The sequence below is a fragment of the Rhamphochromis sp. 'chilingali' genome, assembly GCF_963969265.1.
Source record: "Rhamphochromis sp. 'chilingali' genome assembly, chromosome: 15".
Lineage (NCBI taxonomy): Eukaryota > Metazoa > Chordata > Actinopteri > Cichliformes > Cichlidae > Rhamphochromis > Rhamphochromis sp. 'chilingali'.
The window spans coordinates 17585705-17595872 of record NC_137942.1 but is presented as its reverse complement, the minus strand read 5'-3'; the positions used below and the strand labels follow the sequence as shown (position 1 = coordinate 17595872).

General features: G+C 42.6%; 2 protein-coding genes across 3 annotated transcripts; one reads left to right on the top strand and one right to left on the bottom strand.

Annotated features, from left to right (window-relative positions):
- The first annotated feature begins 1498 nt into the window (after positions 1-1498).
- zbedx (zinc finger BED-type containing X) lies at positions 1499-4313 on the top strand. The gene is made up of 2 exons (XM_080906083.1): positions 1499-1901; positions 2208-4313. The coding sequence occupies exons 1-2, from the start codon at positions 1710-1712 to the stop codon at positions 3918-3920; spliced, it is 1905 nt and encodes a 634-aa protein (XP_080762209.1). The 5' UTR covers positions 1499-1709; the 3' UTR covers positions 3921-4313.
- A 1202-nt stretch (positions 4314-5515) lies between these two features.
- On the bottom strand, positions 5516-9619 carry aimp2 (aminoacyl tRNA synthetase complex interacting multifunctional protein 2). Of its 2 annotated transcripts, none has more exons than XM_080904965.1 (4): positions 9368-9619; positions 7828-8040; positions 7282-7516; positions 5516-6385 (listed from the first exon to the last, which is right to left on the bottom strand). In XM_080904965.1, exons 1-4 carry the CDS (start codon positions 9494-9496, stop codon positions 5997-5999), a joined length of 966 nt encoding a protein of 321 aa, XP_080761091.1. In that variant the 5' UTR covers positions 9497-9619; the 3' UTR covers positions 5516-5996. The 2 variants fall into 2 exon arrangements, with proteins under 2 accessions (XP_080761091.1, XP_080761092.1); XM_080904966.1 differs by having other exon boundaries at positions 9482-9611.
- Between the last annotated feature and the right edge of the window lie 549 nt (positions 9620-10168).

Below are 10168 nucleotides of genomic sequence, written 5' to 3'. Positions count from 1 at the left end.
AATAAACTCTGTGGTCATTTCAAAAGACTTATGGCGACAATGGACTGCGCTGCATTATACAGAGAGGAGTTTGTGTTGTTATGCTCAGATAAACGAAAGAATAACAGAAACGCCAGTAAAGAGAGCCGTAACAAACAGCATATTGTCTGATTGTTTGGCCAGGTTGTATATAATTTCCATGTGTGCCAGCAGTGTGTATTATAAAGCAAATGAAGAGTATTTATTTGTGTCATGAGTTGTTTTATTTTATTATGTCACGAAAGTGCTCAATTTCTCTCTCTCTCTCTCTCTCTTTGTATAATGGCAACGTTTTCATTATGTATTGTGACCATGATTTGTGAAAAAATAAATAAATTTAAATTAGAAATTTAAAAATAAATAAATAAATAAAATGCCAACAAATGTTTTAAAAAAAGAAAAGAAAAGAAAAGAAAAGAAAGTGCTCCATAACCTCGTTAAAACACAGAAAGAAAGTTGATGCATTCCTTAATTTAAAATGTAATGTTTCCTGCTTCTCAGTAAATTTAATACATTTTTTCTATGTTCTCTCAGGGATTAAAGATTTTATATTACATTAACATTACATAGCTGCACACCACAGCCAACTGTAAAGCTAACAATTCAAGTTCATTTATATAGAGTCAATTAGTAACAATAGTCCCCTGAATGTGGTTTATACTATTAGGTAAGACCCCGCGGTATTAGAGCCCCCCCCCAAGAATCGTGCAACCCTTCTTGGCAAGAGTTTTTTTTAACAGGAAGAAACCTCGAGCAGGACCAAGCTCAGGGAGGACGGCCACCTTTCCAGCTGCTGAAGGAATATGATAAAAACACTAATACAATAGAAAGAGAATGACACTAAAGTATAAACCTGTACAACAAAAATGTACAAATAAAAAAAAAAAAAAACAGAAAAGAAAAACTGACCGCTGTTTAGAAATATGCACCTAAAAACTGAAAGTGCGGTGTGGAAACGAATGGGACTCAGTTAAAAGTCAGAACAAAGCGGGCTCAATACCACTTCATACCTTTGCGTTAAATGATGCACGAACATCTGTCTGTCCGCTGAATCTGAACAACTTTAAAGGCTGTCCAGACTAAAACAATCCAACAGTTGTGCTTGTGTTACTGTCGTTTTAGCCTTTCAGATCCCCTGTGTGAAACTTGTGATAGGCTGTAAAAGGAAACTGTTCTAAGCTTCTCTTTTTCCCCCATTAATTTTCTTCGCATGGTTATTTTCTGTAACTGCTTGCTCATTTAATATATTCGGTCTTTGAAACAATGTCTCCATTGATTGCGTCGTTTGTCGTTTCTTACGTCTGCTGCCTGGTGGTGGCGCCAACTCGCAGAAACACAGAGGGGAAAAGGAACTGCTGGTGAAAGCGCCACAGTCAACGCAATCAAACGTACAAGGAGCGGACAGTGACGACACTCTGATGGGACTCGTTTGGGTATGGCGCATGCGTACTTCCGCCAGTGTTCCCATTCTTTGCCGTTGCTGCTGTCAGAGCGCATGTGGGGAAGCTAGCTGACGGTGTTGTCGTCTCCTTCTTCGTTTTCTGGGAAGCATCTGAACAAAGGCCTGCCCCTTTTTCATGAGGATTGCTCTACCGCCATCGTTACTTTACGTGTAATCACGATTACTAAATCGGATTACGATACTTTTATTATATTTCAAGGTACCAGTAACAACAGAGACAGAATTCGAAATGGATGCGGATCACCAAGAAACCAGCGGCGAGACCAAATCGGCCATTAATACTTGGCGTTATCGACACCATTTCACGTACAAGGCAGATCAAGGGAAAAATATCATCGTCCAGTGTAATCTGTGCTTGCCGAGGGTTAATCTGCTGTCCACGTCAAAAACCTCCACTTCAAATCTAAAGAAACATTTAGACGTAAGTCAGTCAGCCTAACAGCCCCGGTACAACTTCCCGTTCCAGTGTTTGTTAATGTTTAAAAGACTCAATGAATGAATAGCCACCCTCGTGATTAATAACGTTACATTGCAGCTGCATGCTACAGGCGCTGGAGGCTCGTAGTGCTCAACTTCTCTGGAAAGAAAAAAAACACAAACAGTCGCTTTACTCTGCAGAAGTGTTCTTAGGAGTGTTTTTCAGTGCAATTAAAGTTTATAAAATGTTGGGAAAGTCTGTTTAAAGAAAAAAAAAACAACTGCCATGAAATCTTTCTTTGTTTTCTAGAGAACACATTTAGGCTGTGAAGCCAGGCCTGATGCCAAGAGAGGACGGAAAAAAGAGGAATACAACGGTGAGGAAAGCAGACACTGCCAGCTCAAAAAGCTCAAAGCGGAAATCATCTCCAAATGCCTGACCCAGGCAAAGATCGATGATCTGATCTTCAACTTCATTGTGGAGGACTGCCAGTCATTTTATGTGCTGGAGCAGCCTGGCTTCAGGAAGCTGATTGCCGGTTTAACTGAAGGGCTCAAATCCATGGACAGGGTGACCCTGTTTACTAAGGTGGACCATGGATTCTCCAAGATGCGGGAAGAGTTGATGTCTAAGCTCAGCAGCGTCCAGTATGTGTGCACCACAGCGGACATCTGGACAGCCCACAACAGGAGCTTCTTTGGGATGACCTGTCACTGGATCGATATGGATTCTTTGGAGAGGAAATCCGCCGCCCTGGCTTTTGCACGGCTGCAGGGCAGGATCACGTATGACACCATCGCCGGCCGCATACACGACGTCCACGTGGCCTACAATATTGAGAGTAAAGTTCAGACAACAGTCACAGATAACGGCAGCCCCTTCATCAGTGTCTTCAGGGAGTTTGCGCTGGACAGCCAAGAAAGTGACGACGACATCGGTTTCTACGAGAACGTGAGCACCGTGCTCGAGGGTGAGCCGGAGCAGGACATGCTGCTGTTTCTGCCCACCGTGCAGCGCTGCGCGTCACACACCCTGGAGCAGATCGTCACTGATGACTTCTGGCAGGCTGTGTCACAGGGGCCCATGTGCCAGCTACATTACAGTGCCATGGCTAAAGTGTTTGCCATATGGAGCAAATGCCACCATCTCCAGGTCGGGATGGACGCGGCAGAGGAGATAGGGAAGATGGCACTCGTCGTCCCCACCGTTATACGCTGGAACGTAGAGTACTGTGCCGTGCAGAAGATTGTCTCTCTCAGCGAGCGGGAGCTGACGGAGCTCTGCGCTCGCCTCGAGGTCCCACGCTTTCAGCCGGAGGAGATGGCCTTCTTGAAGGAATATGTGACTGTGTTTCACCCGCTCGCATTTGCACTCGAACTTTTCCAGGCGGAGCAGAAATGCTACCTGGGCCTGGTCATCCCAACCGTACTCAGTCTGAAGAACAAGCTAAATGAGCAGAAGGATGCCGCAAAATACTTCGGCGATGCCATCAACGCCATTGTAATGGCTATCGACGTGCGGTTCCAGGAGCTGTTTGGCAGCACCGAAGCGAAGATTGCGACCGCGACCACTCCTCAGTTTCGCTTGTGGTGGATGGCGGCCTCCGAGAGGGAGGAGATGTGCGCCCTGCTGGCCTCGGAGGCGTCCCAGATGGATCCCTGCACCGTAACCGAGGCGAACACCAGCCGCAACCTGTCCACCATTGAATCTGAGGATGACTTCTTTAGCTACGGCTCAGTGAAACCGGCCGTCCAGATCCAGCAGCGGGGGGTGTTGGAGGAGATTCGCAAGTATGTAGAAGGAACGGGGAAGAGCCTCGAGTGCCTGCAGGACTTCCCAAGAGTGAAGCAGCTCTTCCTAAAATACAACACCACCCTGCCGTCCACGGCCCCCGTCCAGCGTCTCTTCAGCCAGAAGGGCAACCTGGTGACGTCACAGAGAAACTTTCTGACTGACGACTATTTCGAGCGCATTCAGCTTTTGAGATACAACAGCAACCTGTGCTCTCTGGTCAGCGAGTGAAGGGGTTACCGATGGCTGTCTCAGACTTTTAACCGACACAAAATCAAACCATATTGTTTTGAAGTCATCACAGGAGAACACTGAACAATATCTCATTTCAGGCACTTTAGCCCAAATGTTCTTTCTAATATTTATCCCCCCTGCCTGTTTTGGTTGGCAAAGCATATGTCTCCCACTCCAGAATGGCTTAATAAAACATCTGATTGACAATCATAGACACTGACACTCGGACTGACAAAAAGCATCTTTATCTGTGCTGTTGTTGTGATTTGATGTAGCCACGGGGTTAAACTGAAGTGATTTTTGTCTTTCAGTTTCAGTTTTTTTTCTACAGCTGTTGAGTAAGAATGCATCTCCTGTCTGTATTTTATATCATATATAAAGCGACAAGAAGAGACCCCCCCCCTCTCCTTTTGTTTGTTTGTGTCTCGCCTTTTTTCCCCCCCCCCTCTCATAAAAACCAATTGCAAGGCACAAGTAATTAGATTAGTTACAGAATGACATCAGCTGCCTTATTTACATGCAGCACCAAACGCGTTCGGCAAACACTCATTGCACTTTCAAATGCGTCCGGGTGTGTTTGTGTGCGAGGAAGATGCAAAGCAGTGGTGCACATTTCCCCAGTGTATTCTTTGCCATGTGCCCGGATGTCAGCTAAGAGCTTTCGTCTTGTCAGACAGCTGCCTGGAGACCAACAGGAGGCTGTCAGAGAATGCAAACACAGGCTCTGTCTGGACCCGAGCTGTCGAAGACCTGACATTTTTGAAAATGCAAAAACCAGCCCGCAGAGAGCCTGAAAAACCTTGGGATTTGCTTTCCCTTCGATATATTATTCCTAAATATATTCTCTGAGTGATTTTCCGTGAGTTTGCCTACAGCAGTCACAGAGGATTAAACGGACTTGAAAACTGAAAACCTATTTCTCTTCTGAATTGGGATTCTGTTCCATAGTGCAGCTTCTGATAGGGAGAAAAAACAGCTTACACAACTGATTGCAGAGAAAGAAGCTGGAGGAGTGTAGATTAAAGAGTAAAGCAACAATTCTTTGCTGCTGCAAAGTAAAATGAAACAGAAGTATCTGGAGTTGCACTGAGTTCAGGGGTCTTTGTTTATGGACTGTAGGAGGAAGCTGGGAGTACCTGTAGAGAACCCAGGAAGAGTGTGTAAATGTACTAAAGGCTCAATCACAGCTTCTGTATCGTTAATATGTGGTTGGATGACGCAAAATATGCACTGATCAATACAGGGTTTAGGGGCCCTAAAATGCAGTCCAGACACATGCATTTTAGGTTAGTTGCTGACTTTAAATTGGTAGTAGGTGTGAATCTATTCCTGTAGCAAAGAAGTGAGTTCTTGTGTGTGTTTTTTTTTCTACCCTTTTGGTTCAGTGCACCTCTGTTTGACTGGATATGATAAACATCTGAATAAGCTTGATGAATGACATGCTAGAAAATTATTTTCTGTCACTTAATGTCACTCCTGCCACCTGTTAGACACAGATGTGCACTTCAGTAAATGCCAGCCGTTTGTCTACTTGGAGTGAAATGGTTTTTGAAGTGATCAAACAGTGCAACAAATCAAACCTGGGCACAAAGTTTGAAGTAGAAAGTAGAAGTTTTAATGATTTCAGAAAAACAAAACACACGAATGGTACAAAGTATTACTTCTGAAAACAACAAGCAATACCCATCACCACACACATTTTTAACAGGGTCGTGTTAGGCACAAAGTGGGTGGAAGGTGTAGAGTGTGTGTGTGTGTGTTTGTCTAATAACCTCCGTTAGTATCACTGATTGAACCCATCACCAAACCCTTGTCCATACCATCTCCTTATTCTTCCTCCCTTGCAAAATGCAGCTTTAGGATCTCTCTATAGCATCATGGCAAAAATAAATACCGTTGAGTCACTTTACCCATCTGCCATAGTGCTTCTACTTCATCTGTGTCAGTTCAGTGTTACGCTAGAGCAAGGAAGGAAGCATCAGGAGGTGTTTCAGACATGGCGGGGATATATTTTATTATTCTAATGCCCTTCTCTCACTTTGCATCTGGTGTCTGGTCCTGGAACAGCCCAAGTCATTTCAGAAGGAGCTTGGCATGGCTGAAGTGGCCCAGGTTCTCGCAAGACTTGATCCAGCGCTGGACGTTAGCCGGAGATGAGGAGGCCGAGCCGCTCTGCAGCACGCAGCAGTAGCAGGCGACATCAGCCAGGGAGAACTCTGGTCCGGCTAGCCAGGGGTTGGAACCCAGAGTTGAGTTTAGGGCCCGCAGAACAGTGGATCGCTCTTTGACACTGCCCTCTGCCAGCTGGAAGAAAGCCGTATCCACCCAGCTGTCCACCAGGGTAGCAACAGCGGGGTCACTGGGATAGGGGGCAAGCAGCTTAAAGAGGAAGCGTGCTATGTTGCCCTCACCCTCAATGGGACACATGTTCTTGATGCTAAACTTCATCTGTGGTTTAGGAACTGTGGATGCAGAAGAGAAATGAGGTCATAACTTTTAGACAAATGGTGTCAATATAAAGATTAAAACATCTGCTTTTGTAGGGCATGGGTCTAAAAAGTGAAACCAACACTTAAGTGCCATAAACCCACATTCTTTCTAATGACCAGGAGGGGGCGGCTGTATAAAAAGATTCTATGAAAAGAGTCTGTGGGAACAAAACTCAACTACTCACTGGATCTTTGACCTCAGTAAACACTTTCCTGATAGATTTATGGGTACAATTTTTGTTTTAATAGGACATGCTTCTAATTTTTCTAGTTCAAGTAAAGAGTCAAATATACAAAACAGCAAAGTATGTTGATGGTAAGTCACAATATGGGCGTGCAGCATTCCCAGACTTCACTGCATTAGAAAACTGAGGTGTTTTTGATAATGAATTCATTATCTGCATCTCATAAATGACGCATTGCTTCCTAATTATACACTAAAGAATAAAGTAGCTGAACGCCTACTCAGAAGACTATGTCTGATTGCAGTTGTTTTTGTTTGTTTTAAAAATACCCTGACGTGGTTATGATATGATAATTGGTTTCATAGTATTAGAAAAACTAGAATTCTATGAAACAAGCCACCCACATACTTTCACAAGACATTACATCCAAATTAAACTGTATCAGCACTGCCTTGCACCAGCACATTAAAGTGAGCAAGGACACAGGGCCATGTACAATGAACATATGACCACTACTGTTTTAGGTTCTTGACTTTCTAGAACTTCTAAGTAGGATTTCTAAACTGATTCTTTGGAAGAAACCAGAAAAACATCCTCAAGCATGTGTGACTGTTCAAATCTGACACTCAGAACAATCCATTATTATTATTATTATAATGTGCAAAAGTGCCCAGGTGACCTCACCATCTTTCCATATGAGGGTGAAGCCCAGCTGAAACATGTGGCGGGCGTAGCTGTCTGTGTGCCGTGGTCCGAGGCAGGACAGAAGCTGTGGTGGCACACTGGCAACAGAGGAGTGGACGTGGACAGTAGAGAGCACTCGATAGTGCTGACAGAGCAGGCTGTGGAGCACCAGCAAGGTCAGGGGTGGCTGCACCGGGTTGGCGTTTATGACGATATCACGGAGAGCACCGAGATCCTGGTCACATAAAGATAGGCTCTGCTATTATGACACCACTACAGCCTGCACATACAGCTAATATTCAGTCTATACCCTAAGGTAGGCTTAAAAGGTAAACTCAATTATAGCCAGGTTGAGCAGGTTAACAGTATAAAAACCTGGAATGACAGAGGAGATGTGATCAGGAAGATGGATAAGAGATTACTACTACTGGCAAGAAAAGGCAGTAACAGTAAAGCATTCAGTTAAAATTACTGCCAGTGAGTAGTTTGAAAGAAATGTTACCAGTAGCGACAAACAAAAGACAAAAAAAGATTTTTTTTTTATACCTTGCCCAGTACTGTGTCCAGGTCTGTGGTGTTTTTGAAGGTTGTGGAGCACTGGGAGGAGAGGCTGCTGCTGACTGTCAGGTCCAGATCGGCATCAGGGGTCATCACCGTCTTGGCCAAGCCCTCCACAGCTGCTTTCAGCTCATAGAGTTTTCTCATGATCTCATCCTGCCGGGCCTCCAGAGCTTTGACGGCTGGGTCCACCTCGCCATTCTGAAGCAACACAGAAAAAACAAAAAAACAACACTGAATCTGGCTTAAACCACCCAGTCACATGAATGACTAATGTAAAGCAAACAAATACTGGCGACTACCCCTTATCCTCCTATGAGGCACACCTATGGTACCAATTTGAAGCTCCTATGTCATTCCATGTAGTAATTACTAACAGCTGCTTTGACAAAAAAAAAAAGTAGGAAAAAAATGGCCCATAATTTGCTATACTTTTAGTATGCTTAATTTGTTGTTTTTAAACTAAATTTTGATCAGTTTTACAATCAAAATGTTGTGGTGACTCAACTCTGCAGAGGTAAACAGAGCTGAGTGGTTACTCAGTCAGCTATTTTCAAGATACACAAAGACTACACATCTATCTGAAGTCTGACTACAAGTTTATATGTCTGGTTAATGCATAACACCAGAAATCTCTAAGGACAGATGAAGTTCAAATTCTCTTCATGGCCTCAATCTCATCACATAAACATCATTGAAATGTGCAAAGAAAACATGCTATACATTCATGAAAGCCATGCTGTGAGTCATGAATCAACAGAATCGTTTATGCTCCACTGCAGATGCTGAAAGTGAAAGCAAAAATATTACACTATCAAACCATGGGGGGTTTACAGCTGGTTCTATTGGCCATTTTGTATCTAAACTGGTCCAGCCACTGAAATAGCATGCCTCCATGATGATCAAACAAGAAAAATCTATAATTAACCAACAGTAAAATTAATTAAAATGAAAAATCTCTAATTAAGATGACTATTCAGTAACACGTAAATATGGGTTCAATATTACTTGCTGGTATATAGCTGCCTAGTTAAGTCTATAACGATGAGATAATTACATCTATGATAACATTAAGTTTGTAACCAAACGTGACTGCTGCAATTTCCCCAATACAGTGTCATGAACTTGCAGATGAAACAGTACGGTCGGTGCACCCCCACAAATGAAGAATGGTCTCAAATAAAGACACAATCCTGATCGATTACATTAAAAACAATGTCACAGACTGGAGACAACCTAACCGAACCGTTTCACTACTGCATGCCGTTTAATAATCTTGATGTAAAACAGCGGAGACACGCTGTAGTTGTTGCATCAGCCTAAAACTGAGATTACTCCCTGACAAGCTAAGTTAGCTAGCTCGGCTACAGACAGCTCCAGCTAATATCGCGTCCGAGAAGCGCAACTATGAATGGAAACAACGAACAGGGAGAGGAGCATAGCTCAAGCGAAAGAGTTAATAATCATAATCATAATAATAATGATAATAAAAAGAATAAAATTATAACTTCGAAATGTGATTAGTTACCTGAAGCGCGTGTTCGGGGGTGCAGCTTTTTCCTTGCTGCGCGTGGATATTTGGTACCTTGTACATGCAGGTGGGCAAATCAATCTTTATGTCACCCCCACAGATGGGCTTTACCTGGTACATGGGCATGGTGGTGGAAGACAGTGTGTCACAAAAGGCTAAAAACAAAAACCCGGACACACAAGTCTTGTTGACAGGCAGCAGCAGCGGCAGGGACTACCACAGCTCACGGTGACACGGGAAAGAGGCCGGGGTGACGTCATATCCGGTGAAATCAAAAAGACGTTTTATTTCCGTTTTCTAATTTTATTATTATTATTATTATTATTATTATTATTATTATTATTATTAGCCATTCATAAGCCAAATTTCCAGTTGTTATAATAAACTTCTGACAATGACTCTACAACTCAAAATTTCAAGCTATTTTCTCAGTTTCACGTTAATTTGTATTTACAATACAGGGAAAAAAGCTTACATATGTTTCAGCTTCTAACAATAGATAAATAAATAAGTCGAATTTAAAATTTCGACTTACTAAGTCAAACATATGAGAAAATAACATCAAAATTGTGAGATAACAACCCACCACTGAATTTTATTTATGAGGGTTTTTTTTTTCAGGTTATTTTTCTTATGCTGGATTCCATGAAATAGAAACCAAAGAGCCACTTTCATTATTCATAAAACAAAATTTATATGACAATATTAGATCATGAAGAAAAAAGTTAATGAATTAATGTAGAAAATAATTTTAAGAAAAATCAAATATATATTTTAAAAAAGCTTATGTCAAATTAA